Raw genomic sequence first — 16,202 nt, 5'->3', positions numbered from 1 at the left:
CCTTCCTTCCTTCCTTCCTTCCTTCCTTCCTTCCTTCCTTCCTTCCTTCCTTCCTTCCTTCCTTCCTTCCTTCCTTCCTTCCTTCCTTCCTTCCTTCCTTCCTTCCTTCCTCCCTTCCTTCCTTCCTCCCTTCCTCCCTTCCTCCCTCCCTCCCTCCCTCCCTCCCTCCCTCCCTCCCTCCCTCCCTCCCTTTCCAGGCCTTTCAGGCAGAGACGTGCATCTGGATTTCAGTGGGCCAATTCTCCAGAGCAGGGCCAGCATCATTTTGGGATGCAGCAGGATTCCCATACCCACTGACCACCCTAAGCAATGCTTCCCTGGGGCACTGGGGCCCTTGGATAGATGTGGGGGTGAGCTCTGCCTGACAGCCCACCTACCCTCCCAGGGTACTTCCACGGTAGAGGGATCCTGATTCGCAGGGGGATATTGTACCAGCATAAGTTGGCCCACCAGCTGGAAAGCAGCTCTGCAGGGATGGACCTTGGGATCCTGCTGGACACCAGCTAAGCAGTAGCCAGAGATGTGTCCTTATGGCAACAGCCCAAGCTGCACCAGGCAAAGCTGGGCAGGGAGCAGCAGGGGGAGGCCATGCTGCTCCAGCTGGGATCACCTGAGCAAGGCACAGACATGCTGGGACAAGTCCAGCAAACAGCCGTGATGGTGATGGAGTGACTGGAGCACCTGTACTGTGTGGAGTGGCTGCAGGAGTGAGGTCTGCTGAGGCTGGAGCAGAGGAATTTTGAGGGTTCCTGTTAATACTCAAGTAGGGAGGGTGCAAAGACACTAGAGTTTGTCTTTTCCCAGTGATGTCTGGAACAAAATGCAATAAGCACAAACTGGGACATGGAAGGTTCCTTTGAATATCAAGAAACAATTTTGTACTGTGAGGGTTAGGCAGTAGTAGCAGTTGCCCTGGGGAGCTGTGGTGGCTCCATCCTCAGGGATCCTCAGCTCTCGAACAGGTGTAGTCCTGGGCCATGGGCAGCCTCTACAGGGGCTGGACAGAACAATGCTCTGTGTCCTGACTGCACACACGGTGAACACTTGAGCAGGGACATGGCTACAGCCTGTGCGGGGCACACACATGGTTGGGCATGCACGGCACATGGGCATACACTCAGACACGCGTGTACACGTGTGCTCAAGGTGAGTGTGCAGGCAGCTGTGCACCCCTGCACACACACCTGTATCCGTACACGTATGAGTCGTGTACGTCAGAGCACACTCATGAGTGCCCAGGAAGAGAGTGGGGTGCGGCTAGTAGGGGTTGCCCGGGATGGGGGGGGTGCCCGGCCATGGAGAGCGCCCTAGGTGTGGGCGGTCCCGGGGACGAGGAGGCGCCAGGGCTGGGGACTCCGGCTTATCCCACCGGCCAGCCGCGCGGCGGGGCGGGGCCTGCGCTGCACGGACCAATCAGCGCCGGGCCCGCTGCCGGGCGCGGGGTTAAAACAGGGCGCGGGGGGGGCGGGGCGGCGCGCGCGATGTGGGCGCGCGCGATTCTGGCCTGCGCGGCGCTCTGCGCATGCGCGCGCGCCTGGCTCGGCGGTGCTGTGTGCGCGCGGGAGGCGGCGGGCGCGGGCGGCGCGCGGTACGTGGCGTTCTTGAGCGTGGGCGCCGGCGCTGGCACTGGACCCGCGCTGGTCGAGAGCGTCTGGGCCGCCCCCGGCCGCCTCCGTGCCTGCTGGGCTCGCCGCGATCCGCGCCTCGCTCGCGCCTTCCGCGCCACCTGCGCGCAGCGCCCGGCCGCCGCGCCCGGGGCCGCGCTGCGCCGGGCCCTGTCCGCGCTGTGGCGGCGCCGCGCCGCCTGCACCGACCCCGTGTCGCCGGGACCGCGACGCCGCCGCCGCCGGGGCTGGACGCTGCCAGGAACGCTGTGGTGCGGCGCGGGGGACTCGGCGGGGAACTGGAGCGAGCTGGGTATGGAGCGACGGGGGGGCGGCGGGAGCGCCCGGTCTCCCTCCGCGGGGCCGCGCTTATAGGCGCCTCCGCAGGGCTGTTCCGCGGCCCCGACCGGTGCTGTCGGGAGCACGACCAGTGCTGGGCGCAGATCACGGCGCTGCAGTTCAACTACGGCATTCGCAACTATCGCCTGCACACCGTGTCTCACTGCGATTGCGACGCCAGGTGAGTCCGGGGCCGTCAGGAAACGGGGGGGCCTGCGGACCTCGGCCCCCTCACCGGTCCCTGCCCACAGGTTCCGGCGGTGCCTGCTCGCCATCAACGACACCGTTTCCAACATCATCGGCGTCACATTCTTCAACCTGTTGGAGGTGCCGTGCTTTGTGCTAGAAGAGAGCGAGGAGTGCGTCCAGTGGCACTGGTGGGGCGGGTGAGTGGCCGGGGGTGCCCCGGCTCTCAGCGTGCCCTGCCCAGCTGCCTCCTCGGGCACGGCTTGGTTGGTGTGCAGGACCTCACCGCACGTGGTGTCCGCAGGTGTGAGCGTTATGGCGTAGTTCCTCTGGCCAGGATGGTGCAGCAGAATCAGTACCACCCCAGCCTACCGGCGGAAAGGGGCCGTCTCACCCTGCAGTCCCCGGGAAAGGGAAGGAATTTCTCTAGAACAGGGCGGAAGTGGCTTCAACAGGAAGTGAGGGCAAAGCCTGGGCGCCACCAGGCACGGAGACCTAAGACAGCCCAGCAGCTCAAGGACCCAGGTACCCCTGCAGCGGCCAGGGACAAGGCTGAGCTCACAACCACGCACCTAGCAGTGCAGTGGGGCCTAGAGCCTGGCCCTGCAACAGCACTGACAGTGTCAAGACAAGATCTGGTTGGAGCAGAGCAAGGAGCTGGAATCTTAGAATGCCCTTGGTATGGCAGCATTGGACCCAGCCCAGCCACAGCAAAGTGTGGAACCACACCCGTGCCAGTTGTGAAGGGACACAGGCAAGAGGGTGAGCTGGTACTGTGGGCACTGGTACCAGTGCACACTTCAGCTGGGGTGGCCCAAGGTCTCAGGCTGCTGGGGTCATGTGCCGGGGGTGCCCCTTACCTCCCTGCTCTCCTCAGGCTCGGGCAGGGGGTGCAGGTGCAAGAAGCACCTGCGTAAGTGTGAGCACCAGATTGCACCCCATGAGGCAAGGTACCAGCTGCGCAATGTGAACAGCCGGACACTCCTCCACTGCAACTGCACACGCAGGTGCGAGGCCAGGAGGAAAAGGGCACTGTGTGAATACAGTTCGGGATCAGGGGAGGTGGGATGCCTGCCCTGGCTGGCACCTGCTAACACATGCCCTCCTGTGCGTGCAGGCTGGCACAGTGCCTCCACAGGGCAAGGGACTGCAGTGATATGGATGTGGCTGTCCTGGCTGACCACATTGCCATGGACTGCTTTGTTCTGGAGCTGCCTGCTGCCTGCAGCCCAGGCAGGGGGGCACAGCACAGGTAAGTGGGGAGGTCAAGAGGCCAGGGCCTGGGTGGGGCAGGAAACTGGTAGCACAAGCGTTGGCCCCCGCTCTGCTGTTCTACAACTAGGCTGCATGGTAGGGGCAGTGGATGCTGGTGCTTCAGGGTTGCAGTGATGTGCACAGCTTTGCTTCTCCAGCAGCTGTACCACGGTGACCAGGGCTGTGCTTGTACCAGCACGGCAGCTCAAAAAGACTGTAAGACACTGGAACCCTCTGCGTGCAAACTCCAAGGCCAGGCATCCACACTGGAAGACAGGCCAGGGGAGGCACCCTGTGTGAGCAGGGCCAGCATCTGGTCATAGAGCAGATGCCAGGTGCTTCGCCCCACACAGTGCTTCGATGACACCAAAGCAGCACTGCCTTGGAAAGGGAGGAAGATGTGCTGTGCAGCAGCTGCAGCCTGGAGCTGCTTGGGGTCCTCAGGTCAAAGGATGGCACTGAGCATGGCTGTTGGCATGAGAGCATGGAGCTGGGGACCACAGCCAGAGCAGGCAGAGGACTGAGAAGCCTCTCAAGGAGCTGTGGCTGCTATCCATGAGTATCACAAGCAAGGTGAAAGAAACAGGAGCACTTGGGAAAGGGGAAACTCATTGTCCATCTTCCCTGGTGTGCTCTGGGGCAGGGGGAATGGCAGGGCACCCCACCCCTAGACTGATGACCCTTCAGTTGAGGGGCCCTGAGCAGAGAGATGTGATCCTGACCCTCCTGCCCAGGCAGGGTAGGAGGGCTGGAGTCAGTACCTGCATGTAGCAGAAGAAATAAAGGGTGGTAAGAGCATGGTGTATGGTGGAAGTGTTGAGCCTGTTGTCCCCTCTTGATGCTGTGGTCCCCACGCCAGGGCTGATCCTGCCCCCAGCAGTGAGCACAGTGCAGCTGGGGTGGGCAGGATCATTTATTTTGTCACTTGCACTATGTTCAGGCTGAGGCACAGTGGTAGAGCAGGGAAGGAGCAAGCTTTGATCTCCAGGGTACCCTTTGGTGGTTCTTGCTCTGTGCCCATCACCATTCCTGCCAGAGCCCTGCCCTCTAGTGCCACCTCAGGTGTGAGGCCAGCACTCTTCCCATGGGACAAGAGTCCTGCACTTTGAAGTTCATGAGGGGTTCCCCAAACTGCATTAGACCCGTTTTTCCTACCCTCCCCGTGTCACCTTACAGCCCTGCCCAGGGCAGGAGCTTGGGCGGGGGGCAGCGAAGGGGGGCCTCTACCTGCCAGGCACACAACAGGGGTGAGGAGTCACTGCAATAAATAAGGGAGGGAGTGTCTCAGCAGGGAAGTGGCAAAGGAAAGCACACAGCAAGCGCGCTATAGGGAGAAGGAAGGGAGCCACTGCATCAGCGGCCCATGGCACAGCTATGTCTGTCTGGTTCCTGGGGGCTGTAATCCTCCTTTGGGGAGGTGCCACAGCCTGTGGGGCTGGTGGGGCTCATTCTACGGCAGGGGTAATAGCGCCCGTCTGCACTCTCTCGCCGCCAGCCCAGGGCCTGGTCAATCATCTCCAGGCGCAGTGCAGGCAGCAGGCCCAGGTTCCGGGGATCAGCCCTGGCCAGGGAGCTGTCAGCAGAGACACACCGGAGGCCACCTTGCTCCTGCACAGTGTGGTAGAACAAGCTGGCCTCCGGGCTCTCTGCTGCCTGTCCCAGTTCCTTGCTTTTGACTCCATGGTGCCCCAGCTCCTCCTGGGGTAGATGGATGGTTGGGATATTCTTGGGGAGGCTGCAACGGCTCTGGGGTGAGGGACTGCGGCTTGTACCCCTGTCCCGGCTTGATGGCCGCAGGATGAGGCCCTGGAACTTGGCCAGGCTGGGGCTTCGGCTCCGGTGACGTTTCATCTTGCCCGGGCTGGGGCTACGGGATTTGGGGGCCAGGAGGACAAGTGTACTGTCATCCTCTTCTGAGCTGCTGCCTGAGCTGTCCGTAGAGCTGCTGCCCTCCTCTGACCTGGGTAGGGAAATCTGCACCCCTGCATCAGCACTGCTAGCTGACTCTGACAGGGGATTGCTGGATACCACACCAGCTGGCCTCCTTCATCCAGAGACCCCATACCCATCACCTCTTGGCTGGCTGTGCTCACCTGGAAGGGCTCAGTCACACCAGCGATGCTACTGGAGGTGTTGCTGTAATATCCAAGGATGTACTCGCCATTCCCCTTGGGCAGTGCTTCCTCAGAGAACATCACCTACAGCCCAGAGACACTTGATGGCACAAGGGTGCCCCCCCCTCCTCCAACCCCAGCCAAAAGCACAAATCTCTGCTGCCAACACCATGAGCTGCCCCAGGCTCAGCAAAAAGCAGTAACGAGGTACTGCCTCCCCCAAACCAAGGGCACAAAGAGGCCATTCTCCCTTCTACTGTGGGGCATAAGTGCCAGCAAGACAGCAGGGTTGGCCCCACCTCACCTGTGCACACAGGTGCTTCTCCAGGCAGCGCTCCCCATCATCACTCCTGGCCCAGACATAGGACACGTAATCTTTAGGGTGCCGAAACCCCACCTGTGCACAATACATGGGAGAACACAAGTGAGTGGGACAATGTGAGCCCCACTCAGCACCATTGCTTCAGCTTCCTGTTGCTCAGCCCCCTCTGCTCACACAGGGTGAGCTGTGACCCAAAGCTGCCTTGTGCCCCCCCCAGGTGTTCCCTGGGGTCCTGTGGGGCTCACAGAGCACGAGGAAGAGGGGACTGCTGGACCTGAGCCTCCTGAAGCAGGACTGCATCACGATGCCAGGGTAAGGGAGGGCACAGCTCCATGCCCTCACCATGTTCGCTGGTGTGGGGGTAACTCAGAAGGGACCCCGCAGTGCTGTGCAGTGCTCCCCACTCCCTCCAGCCCCAGCAGCCCCCAAGCCCCTACCCGGTAGAGTCCTATCCAGTCCCAGGAGCTCCGGTGGAAGCCAACAGCCATCTTGTACCTGACAACTGCTTGCTCAGGCCTGCTCCACTCGTCAGCCACATAAATCTCAACCAGGGGCTTGTCCACCTTGGAAGCAAACTGTCCGAGACAGAGGTACATCGTGATCAAGGGCATGGCAAAGAGCTGCCCCTCCTGCCCAGAGCCCCCATGCATATACCCACAGCAGTCGCCAGTAAGGGACAAGGCAGCTGAGCTTGCCAAACAGAAGTAAGCCCCCTACACATAAGGCTGGGCATTCTACTCCTGCAGCTCCTGCCTGCATTCCCAGCAGCCCTGGACAGTGCTCACCTGCACAGCAAAGATGGCAGCTACTGGCTTGTGATCGCTGACAGTGTATTCCATGTGGCTGCAGTAGCACAGCTGGCTCACTGACAACATGCCCTGGCTGGGTCGCTGCCCACCTGTGCCCAACCCCTTGCTGGGAGGTTTTATCTTCCACAGGATGCGGTCGGTCCAGGCAGGTTTTCGCTTCTTGGCACTGCAGGGCACAGAGGCGCATTTCTTGCCTGGCAGAGGCAGTGGGCTCTGACCCAGACTGCCTCCCCTTGGCACTACAGCACATGTGGGCAGGGGAGGTGGCTCATCCTGGCACTCAGCACAGCTGCAGGGACAAACCTGCATTGGCACCATCACTGCCATCACATCCCAGTCCAGCCTGTACCTGCCCCAGCATGGCTGCTCTCCCCATCCATCCACACCAGCACCTACACTGGCTCTGAGCCCCATGGCTCCTGCATTTCTCAGCCCTGCCTCATGCCCAGCTCTGCTCTCCTACCTGCTGTCGTACTTATTGGTGCCCACATCAAACTTGAAAGTGGGTGGGAAGTTCAGGGGTCCTTCCTGGAAGCCTCTGAGAACAGGCCACGTGCTTTTGGCAATGTTCAGCTGTGGGGAAGAGAGCACATCAAGGAGCACAGCAGCCCCCATGGCCAGACCCCTCCACAAATCCCACCAAGATCTCTCCACCCTCACACACTGTGACATCCCAGCCCCATTCCTGCCAGCTCCACAGCTCTCAGGGTCTCTCCATCTATGCCATCAGCTGGTCTGCAGACTCAATGCCTCAGCTCTTCTTCACACACTGATGAGGGAAGTGTGCCCAGCTCCATCCAGACTGACCTGGGATTCTGCTGTCCCTTCCTCCCCCACAGACATGAGAGCCAGGGCCCTTCACATCTACACATTGCAAGAGGACATGCCCTGTCCCACAGCTGCAAGGGCAGTTTTACGGAGAGTCAGTGACTGCTTGAGGTTCATTGTAGGCTGGCAGCATGCCCATCCCTCACCTGATCCTTCTCCCAGAGCTGACTCAGGACATTGCTGTCAATGGCATACTTCACAAAGCAGATGTCCAGGCTCTCAATGCGGAAATTGAGGTCCCCAAACCAGAACACGAGGCTGTGGATGGTAGCAAGGGCAATGGGCTAAAATGACTGTGGCTACCAGAGCCAGGGACAGCAGGGTAAGATGTCCCCAGCCTGGGGCCAGCCTTAGCCCGCAGCACAAATACTCTTGGGAACACTAGCACAGGTCAGTGCTCAGCTGGCAGCCTGGCCAGCTGCTAGGATTCTATATGTACAACCAAGCATCAAATGGGCCAAACTTCTCCAAGCTGAAACCGAGGGTAGTGAGGCACCCATTGGATTCAGATCGCACAGCCAGGACACCAAGTCAGAGCTGGCCCCTCTGCCTAACTTGTCCCAAACCCTAACAGTGCTAGTACGGCAGGAGCTGAATGTGGTGAGGCCAAGACCCCTCTGAACACCTACCCCACCATGCTGACAGCTAGGCAGGCAAGACCTGATCTCCAAGCTGTGCTGAGACACAGGGGACAGACCCCAGACCATACATGGAGGTGGTCAAGGACTGGGACTGGCACTAGAGCCCAGATGGGGGAGCAAAGTGACGGGGTACGCACTCATGGTCCAAGATGCCGTTGGCCACAGGCCCCTCAAACTGCTGCATGTGCAGTATGGTGGCAAAGTCCTCCTTGCGCTGCTCTGCCTTCTCCAGGTGTGCTGGCAGGTGGCAGTTCAGGAAGCAGACCATGTGGCCGAAGATGGACAGACGAACACTCACCCCACCCTTGTTGCCCTGCACCAAGAAGATCCCATGACTCCTTGGGAAGCCAGCCCTTGCAATCTCCCCCCCAGAGCCACACTCACCCAGTATCCTCCTAGCCCTGTCCTGGTGCAGTCTGTCTGGATGTCCTGCAGGAAGGGCAGGTGGTAGTACTTGGCAAACACCAGTAGGATCACACCTTGCATCCGCACTGTGCTGACCTGAAATGGGAGCAAGAGCTGGAGTAGGATGACAGAGAGCCTGGGGACAGGGGGACAACTTCCCCTGCTGCAGGCCATGGGGCAGCACCTCCACGCTTTGTGTGCCGCCCTCCACCCCATGCCACAGGCAACTAACAGCACATTTGGTTCAGAGATCTGTGCATACCCTCCTGAACACTGACAGCCAAACCTGAGCCTCAGTGATGCTGGGCATACATATGCTCTGAGACAAATGCCTTGGGGAGCTGAACCTGTCTAGGGGAGCTGAGCCTGCCCTGAGTCTCACAGGCTGCTGCCAGCAGCACCAGCTGGCTCCCACATTCACCTCCTCACCCTGGTTCAATACAGGGGGCAACATAAAGTCACCCCAAAGCAGCAGAAGGGGAGCATTAGTGCAGGAAAGGCAGCTGGGTGGCACAAGCCAGACAACTTGGCTGGGTGAGATGCAGCAGTGGTCCCTGCTGCTTGGATGGCTGCAGAGAGCCAGCTCTCCCATCACACCTCCCTCCATCCTGCAGTCCAGCTCTCTGTCTTTGTGTCCCATCTGTCTGGCAGGCAGAGAGAACACCAGCTACAAACTCCTTCAGGACTCCTTACCAGGATGAAGTGGAAGGGGCTCAGCACATCCATGAAGAGTTCACTCCATTGATCAGTGAAGAGGGCATCCTTCAAGCGCTTGTTTATCTTGGAGTTTACCTCCTGCAGCCTGAGAGGAAATTTACGGGTCCTTCAGCCACACCAGGAAAGCATCTTCAGCACCATAAAGTGTCCCAGGTAGCGAGAACTTGGGAGAGGTGCCAAAGCACAATGCTGGGCAGCAGGACAGGGTGGGAATGGCAGTTCAAGGGAAGGCACTGATTTTAGAGCACAAACCAGCCATGTCCTTGCTCCAGTGATTCTGGGCCATTTGCTGGCAGGAGGCACAAGTCGCCCTGAATCCAGGAGGCCTTGGCCCTTTCTAAAGCAGAAGCAGTTAAGCTGTACAGGGTTGAGCAGAAGCCTAAAGCCCATCTTGGTGTGCAAGAGGGGCTTACAGGGCCTTTCAGTCTCTACAGAGAAGTCACATTGCAACAGCATGAAGTGTCCAGATGTATTGAGCTGAATAGTCCAGAGCAGCAGCAAGCAGGAAATTAGTAGTGCTCCTCCCAGCTTAGCAATTAATGAAGAGAGGGGAAAAATGTCCATAGAGGACAGCGCAATCAAGAAACATCTTGCTCAAATATATCAAGTGCTTAGAGCACAAAGACACAGGTCAGAGGAAGGACACCAGGCAGAGATGCCAGGAAATGAGGAGCAGCAGGATACCGTGCCCTGGCTGGAACATGGTCCCAGCAGGTCGCTTACTATCTGCTACACCACTCACCCCATCCATCCAGCTCAGGCTGACCTCTGCCACCCACACAGACCCATTTCACTGGCCTGCAAGGCTGAGGGGACTGAGAAGCCAGCTCAAACATAGCATCACAGCTCCAGCAGCACCAGCCCTTACACCACTGTGCCCCCACAGCTGGGAGCTCGGGGGCAGTTCTGGAGGCAGATCCAGCTCTTCTACCTCATATTTATAGGCAGAAGCTGCTTCCTGCTCCCTGTGCAAAGACAGCACATCCCTGGCTGTAGCAGGAATTCACACACCACTGCAGTCCTCAAGGGACAGCTGCCCTCACTGTGGCACTACCCTGGCCAGCAGGTCTGTGTAGCAGGGGCATGAAGCCAATCCAGCCTCAGGAGGACAGGAGATCTATGCCCTTGCAGACTGCATGCCACATGCAAAAGCAGAGGAGGAGAATGCTCCCAGAGGACTTGGCCAGGTGAGTCAAATGTCTTGACAGACCTGACCCAAGGACTGCCACAGCTCACAGCAAGGGCAGGGCTAACTTGTCCCAGCATAGCCAGCCTTAAGCTCAATGAGGATTCAAGTCTAATCAGTACTCAAGGACTTCATTTCCTCTCACCACTCCCATTTTACCAGGAGCTGATTCTCTATCACATTTTCTGACATGCTGTCATTCGTGATGCACATCCCTCCCTGCTCCCCATGCCCCAGGGAAGACTGGGGCTGCAGCTCTTCCATTCCTTGTCCTCCAGGGCTTTGGGGAGTCCTCCAAAAGGGGATTCGCCAGAGGGGGGAGGGGAAGGAAAAGGGGGAGCCGCACCTCATCCTCTTACCCAATGGCGATCATGTCCACATCGTTTGTCTCGCCCGTGTTGAGGTGCAGCAGGGACGTCACATCATTTGGGGGCATGGCTGTACCTACATTCCAGGTGACCACTGTGATGCTTGGGAGGACAAAAAAAGAACAGGCTAACATGGGGGCTCAGAGAGGTTCCTTGTAACCCTGTTCAGCCCCCAGATCCACCACGGTAGCTTTTTACTGGCAACAGAATTTGCTAAGGCTGAAGCTTAGTCATGGCATATACCCCAGGTCCTTAACTCCTGTGTTAGGGAGACAGGTCCTTGCCTCCAAGATCCCCCAGGATCTGCACCTGAAATCTGAGAAATCAACACAAAGAACCCTCGTCTTCATCACCACCAGCTGACACAGGCAGGCTGTGAGACAGGGTGTCTCTGGAAAACCACTTCCCCAGCAAGGCTCAGGCCTCTGGGGAAAAGGACCCGGATCTCAGTTCCCATTCCCAGCCCCTGCTAGCCACAAAGGCCAGGACAGCGCATGTGACAGCGGTGCTGCAGCCCCGCAGCAGTGTCCTTCACCAACGCAAAGCCACATCCGTCACAACATAATGCCACTGCGCAACGGGAACCAGCAAAGGGCCTGCAGGCTCTTTTGGTAGCGACAGGAGGAGCCTCAGTCACAGGGGACACGTTCCAATAGGCAAGAAGAGCAGAGCCACGCTAGCCGCAGCGCTCGGGGACAGTCGGGGCAGGTGGCACTCACTTCACAGTCCGTGTCTCTATCACGATATCCCGCACGAACAGTGGGCACCAGGCATCCTCCCCACCGGGAGCTGGCCTACAGCCCTGCACCCAAATCCTGCTGAACCCGCCACAGCAGGAAGAAGAGGCAGAGCGGGCGCTGCTCCCACGGCACTGCGAGCCCTGTCCCCGCGAGCGCCCCGCGACCCCACTCACCGGAAAGCGCCGTCCCCCGCGGCCCGTCCCGGGCAGTCCGGCAGCGGATCGCAGACGTCGCCGGGGCCGAGCCGCTCGAGGGGCCGGGCAAGGGCGGGCAGCTCACCCGACTCCGCTCGGGGGATCAGGCCCGCCCACCCGCCGGCGAGGAACTCGCTGGACACGGCCTTGGGGAGCGTGGAGGAGAGGGGCACGGCGGGGCCCGCCCAAGCCGCGATGTGGTCGCTGGACTCCGCTTTGGGCAGCATCTCCCGCCGCTCCGGCGCGGGGAAGGGGGCCCGACCGGAAACTGCCGGGGATGGGGGGCCGCCCAGGACAGGGGGCAGCAGGGCCGGCAGAGCGAGACCCTCGGGGAGGGTCTGGGCCGGGGGCCGCTCCTCGGTTCCTGCACGCCGCAAGCAGCCGTGCCCGAAGCCGCGCTCGTCCGGTCGGGAGCTCCTACGGCCACCCGGGACACCGCTGCCGAGGAAAGGCGCCGCCGAAGCCCCAGCGTCGGGCGGGAGCCGAGGCGCGCTCTCGGGGCCGCGTGGGGGGCCGGGTCGAGACCCCGCGTCTGCGGCCGAAACCAGCTCTGCGCTGCCGGGCCGGGCCGAGTCCATCGGCGGGAGCAGACCGGAGCGGCCCCGACCCGGCCCCGCACACCTTGCGACCCCGCCCCGTGACGCGTCCACACTGTGACGTCAAACGCCCGCCACCTGCGCGGCGCCTTAAAGGCGCAGGAGCGGCCCCGCCCCTCGCTCACCTGCCGCCCCGCCCCGCTCACGTGACGGCCTGTGCCTCTCCGCCTCCCTCTGCTCCTCGAAAGCCTTTCCTTGCGTGCGCACCTCCCTTTTCACACCTGTCCTGGCACGTCCACACCTGTCCTTGCACATCTGTCATTGCGTGTACACACCTGTTCTTGTGCATGAACACGTGTCCTTGCACATGCATACCTGCCCTTGCAAATGAATGCCTGCCCTGGTGCATTACCGTGTATATGACTGTGTTCACCATTGTAGCTGTTGTGTCAGCTTCTGCCAGATATGTCTGTGATCTGCTGCAGAGTGTTTGCATTGTTGGTGAGCACACACACCCTCGTGGCAGCTGTGTGTGTGTGTGTCTGGCTGTGTGTCTATTTACATGTGGGCTGTGTGTGCTTCATGTCCACCTCTGTGAGTGTGCTGCTCTATGTGTGCAGCTGTGTGTATGTGGCTTTGTGTGTAGGTGCTGCTGCACTTGTGTGTGGCAGTGCCCATGTACTCTAGTGAAGTACTTTGTACAGGCAGGTGTGAACACCTACACTCGGGTGTGCACACAAACACAGGGGTCCAGGTGTTGGGAAACATGGGACAGGAAGGGCTTATGCATATGATTGTGTGGTAGGAAATACTGGAGATATAAAATATGTGAGTGCAATAGAAATGAAGGCCAGCTTTGAGATGTAGGCATGGCAGGCAGGAGGACGGTGATTAACTGGAGATAGGTTGAAGGACAGAAAACAAAAGGACAGAAAAATGCAGCCCATCTCCACCTTGCCAAAGCATCAAGGAAAAAGTAAATAAGAAAAAACTCTTTAGAGTTTAGAATGTAGGATGATACGGTAATTTAGTAGTTCTCATAGGTTGCATGCAAAGTTTATAGGTTTTGTATCTTGTGCCGGTTGGTCACTGTAAATTAGAATATTCAACACAAAAAGAGATATAATGTGTTGGAACAAGGTCCTCACTCTCTTGCCTCTCTTGCCTCTTCACCCCTTCTCTTGCCTGCTCTCTCCCTCTGCTTCTTCTACCACCCTCTCCCCTACTGCCCTGACCCTGGCACTCTTTTTACCTCTCTTACCCCACTTAGCTTTTTTACCTCCCTCACCTCATACCCCCCCCCCCCCCCTCTCTTTGGGGCTTCCCTTCAGCCGAGGCTGGTGGCTGAAAGCAGCCCTCTTTACCCACGACCCTTGCAATAAAACCACGTGTTTCTAGAATATCTCAGGTCTGCAGAGTTCCTGGCTGGTCCCTGCCGTCCACGGATGTTCCCACATCCAGGTAACAGGTTTACCCTCAGCCTGTACCTGCTGGTGTCTGGGAAAGGCTGGAGCTTGAGGGGGAGGACGACCCTGGTGAATTAAGGAGCGAGGTGGAGGAGGATACTGGTCAGAGAATACAATATTCCTGGGCCCCCGTGGGACTGAGTTAGGAGCCAAGGGAACTGTAGGAAGTGGCTCCTGCCATCGTGAGGGGGCACTTGTAATAATTTGTGATCAATGGTGGCAATTGGGAAAGGACTGAGGAGAATCGATGGCACTGCTAGTTTCTGGGAGGGTGTGAAGGGAGACTCGAAGCCAGTTTGCTTCACCTTCATCCTGGGAAGATGACAGAGCAGTAAGTTCTGATAACCATCACTGGGCACACAAACAACAACTTCTTGAGGGCTCAGTTAGGCATCTCCAAGGGAAGGTCTTGCTTGGCCACCTGTCCACCTTCCGTGATGGAGTGAGCAGATGGCATACGTGAACAGCAGGGGACAGTGTTCGCCTGCACTGCTTGGAGGCGTCGGGCTCACCTGATTCTTCTAGGGAAGCTGTTGTCATATGGGTTGGATAAACAGAATTCGAGGCAGGATGACTGAATCCAGAGATGGAGGTCAGCAGCACACAGTCCTGTGGGAAGCCAGTCACTCGTAGTGTCCCCAGGCATCTGTGCTGGGCCCTGGCCTGTTTAACATCTTCATTGCACCTGGATGGAATCACAGGGCACTCTCAGCAGTTGTGCAGGTTACAGCAAACTGGGAGAAGTGGCTGAAAACCCAGAGGGTCTTGTGCATCCACAGGGACCTGGATAAGCAGGAGAAATGGGCCATCGGGAATCTCCTGAGGCTCAAGCAGGGAGGATGCAGGGTCCTGCCCCTGGGGAGGAACAACCCCAGCACTGGGACATGCTGGAGGCCACCCTGCTGGAAAGCAGCTTTGCAGAGGGATATTAAGGATGGCATGACACTGACCATGAACTCACTGTTAGGGCAAAGGAAGTGAACCTGGGCTGCACTGGGGGTGCTGTCACCAGGTCAAAGGAGATCATGGAGGCAACTGTGAGGCCACCCCTGAAGTGCTGTGTCCAATGCAGAGCTCCCAAGAGCTAGTCCTGGAGACATGGACATGGTGGAGTCCAGTGAAGGGCCCCAATTTGGAATGGCTGGAGCACCTTTTATATGAGGATAAGCTGTGAAACCTGGGACTGTGCCCCTCAGAGCAGAGGAAGGTCAGGGGGATTTTCCATGTATCAGTTACCATTTATATCCATGTATATAAATATCTGAGGAGAAGTGCAGAGGACAAAGACTGGCTCTTCCCAGTGGTGCCTGGGGTCAGAACCAGAGGCCATGGGCACAAACTAGAATGCAGGCGAGACCCTCTGCATGTCAGGAAACACTCTTCCCTGGCCCCAGCTGCCCAGGAAGGCGTGCAACTTCTATCCTTGAATATTCACAAAAGTCACATGGAGGCTGTCCTGGGTCCCTGGCCTTGGGTCACCTTGCCTGAACAGCTGATGGGACAAAAGAGACCCCAGAGCTCCTTCATCCTCAGTCAACCCAAAACCCCATGACCTGTGTCCGGGACATGCCTGTGCATGGGTGTTTATGGGTAGCTGCAGTGGGGAGGGGGGTAGTGATTTGAGGTGGCTGTGTGCAGGTGTACATGATGGTTTGCACATGCGTGTGCCTCAGATGTGTGTGTGTGTGCGGTGTATGCATACAGCTGGGTGTACATGTAGATCAGCATGCATGCACACACTACTGTATGTGTGGGGTGCTGGTTGTGTCCCTGTGCACTGCAATGTAGGCTGATATGTGCGGCTGTAGGCAAGGCTGGGAGCAACTGGAAGGTGGGTAGCAGTTTGTGTACCCATGCACTGTTGTGCAGATTGCATTTAAATGTATGTAGGGCTGTGTGCACACACAGGTGCATGCGTGTGTGTGCAGAGTTGTGTGTGCAGGAGGGTGTGTGAGTGTGCACAGCTGTGTGTGAATGCACACACCCTGACCAGGGTGTCTGCGTGTCTTTGTATATGTGGTGTTAGTGTGCATAGTGTGGGTGTGTGCAGTGCAGGTGTCATGGGGGTGTGTGCAGTGCACATGTGTGAGTGTGTGTGGTGTTGGAATGTGTGTGGAGTTGTCGTTGAGTGTTGGTCTGTGCACATGTTGTGTGGTGTTGGTGTGTGTGTGTTGGTGTGTGCAGAGCTGGTGTGGGGGGTTGTATCTGTATGGAGTGTGCTGTGGGTATGTATGTGTTGGCATGTGATGTTGGGGTGTGTTGCTCTTGGTGTGTGTTGTTTCTGTGTCAGTCTGTGCACGGTGTGTGACTGTTCTGTGTGTGTATGTGTAGATGTTTCTGTATGTTGTTCTCTGTGTTGGTGGTGTTGGTGTGTATTGTTCTGTATGTGTTCATGTCCTTGGTCTCTGTGTGTCGATCTGTGCACAGTTGGTGTGTGTTGCTCTGTGTGTGCTCCTGGTGTTGGTGCTGTTGGTCTCTGCGGTGCCAGTTTGT

General features: G+C 58.4%; 2 protein-coding genes across 5 annotated transcripts; one reads left to right on the top strand and one right to left on the bottom strand.

Moving 5' to 3' along the window:
* Window positions 1–1,481: 1,481 nt before the first annotated feature.
* PLA2G3 (phospholipase A2 group III) lies at window positions 1,482–4,186 on the top strand. The gene is made up of 7 exons (XM_066331106.1): window positions 1,482–1,917; window positions 1,992–2,124; window positions 2,195–2,329; window positions 2,434–2,891; window positions 3,007–3,136; window positions 3,247–3,381; window positions 3,545–4,186. The coding sequence occupies exons 1-7, from the start codon at window positions 1,482–1,484 to the stop codon at window positions 3,681–3,683; spliced, it is 1,566 nt and encodes a 521-aa protein (XP_066187203.1). The 3' UTR covers window positions 3,684–4,186.
* A 92-nt stretch (window positions 4,187–4,278) lies between these two features.
* Window positions 4,279–12,469, bottom strand: INPP5J (inositol polyphosphate-5-phosphatase J). 4 transcript variants are annotated; one of them, XM_066331101.1, is made up of 12 exons: window positions 11,687–12,371; window positions 10,765–10,875; window positions 9,196–9,304; window positions 8,482–8,598; window positions 8,235–8,410; window positions 7,603–7,714; window positions 7,092–7,201; window positions 6,605–6,794; window positions 6,257–6,394; window positions 5,802–5,894; window positions 5,477–5,581; window positions 4,279–5,357 (listed from the first exon to the last, which is right to left on the bottom strand). In XM_066331101.1, exons 1-12 carry the CDS (start codon window positions 12,283–12,285, stop codon window positions 4,737–4,739), a joined length of 2,481 nt encoding a protein of 826 aa, XP_066187198.1. In that variant the 5' UTR covers window positions 12,286–12,371; the 3' UTR covers window positions 4,279–4,736. The 4 variants fall into 4 exon arrangements, with proteins under 4 accessions (XP_066187198.1, XP_066187200.1, XP_066187201.1 ...); XM_066331104.1 differs by having other exon boundaries at window positions 5,088–5,383; window positions 11,687–12,379; XM_066331105.1 differs by having other exon boundaries at window positions 5,144–5,343; window positions 11,687–12,469.
* Window positions 12,470–16,202: the final 3,733 nt, after the last annotated feature.

The sequence above is a fragment of the Sylvia atricapilla genome, chromosome 17 (genome assembly GCF_009819655.1).
Source record: "Sylvia atricapilla isolate bSylAtr1 chromosome 17, bSylAtr1.pri, whole genome shotgun sequence".
Classification (NCBI taxonomy): domain Eukaryota; kingdom Metazoa; phylum Chordata; class Aves; order Passeriformes; family Sylviidae; genus Sylvia; species Sylvia atricapilla.
This window is presented reverse-complemented; position numbering and strand designations above follow the sequence as displayed.

Excerpts from the sequence above, each read along its gene's own strand:
- INPP5J (XM_066331101.1), bottom strand. The coding sequence starts at position 12,285 with ATGGACTCGGCCCGGCCCGGCAGCGCAGAGCTGGTTTCGGCCGCAGAC. Across the intron at positions 8,599-9,195 it reads GCCCCTTCCACTTCATCCTG|GTCAGCACAGTGCGGATGCA; the intron begins GTAAGGAGTCCT and ends CTCCCATTTCAG. Across the intron at positions 6,395-6,604 it reads CTGCCATCTTTGCTGTGCAG|TTTGCTTCCAAGGTGGACAA; the intron begins GTGAGCACTGTC and ends TGTCTCGGACAG.
- PLA2G3 (XM_066331106.1), top strand. The coding sequence starts at position 1,482 with ATGTGGGCGCGCGCGATTCTGGCCTGCGCGGCGCTCTGCGCATGCGCG. Across the intron at positions 1,918-1,991 it reads GGGGAACTGGAGCGAGCTGG|GGCTGTTCCGCGGCCCCGAC; the intron begins GTATGGAGCGAC and ends GCGCCTCCGCAG. Across the intron at positions 2,892-3,006 it reads GAAGGGACACAGGCAAGAGG|GCTCGGGCAGGGGGTGCAGG; the intron begins GTGAGCTGGTAC and ends TGCTCTCCTCAG.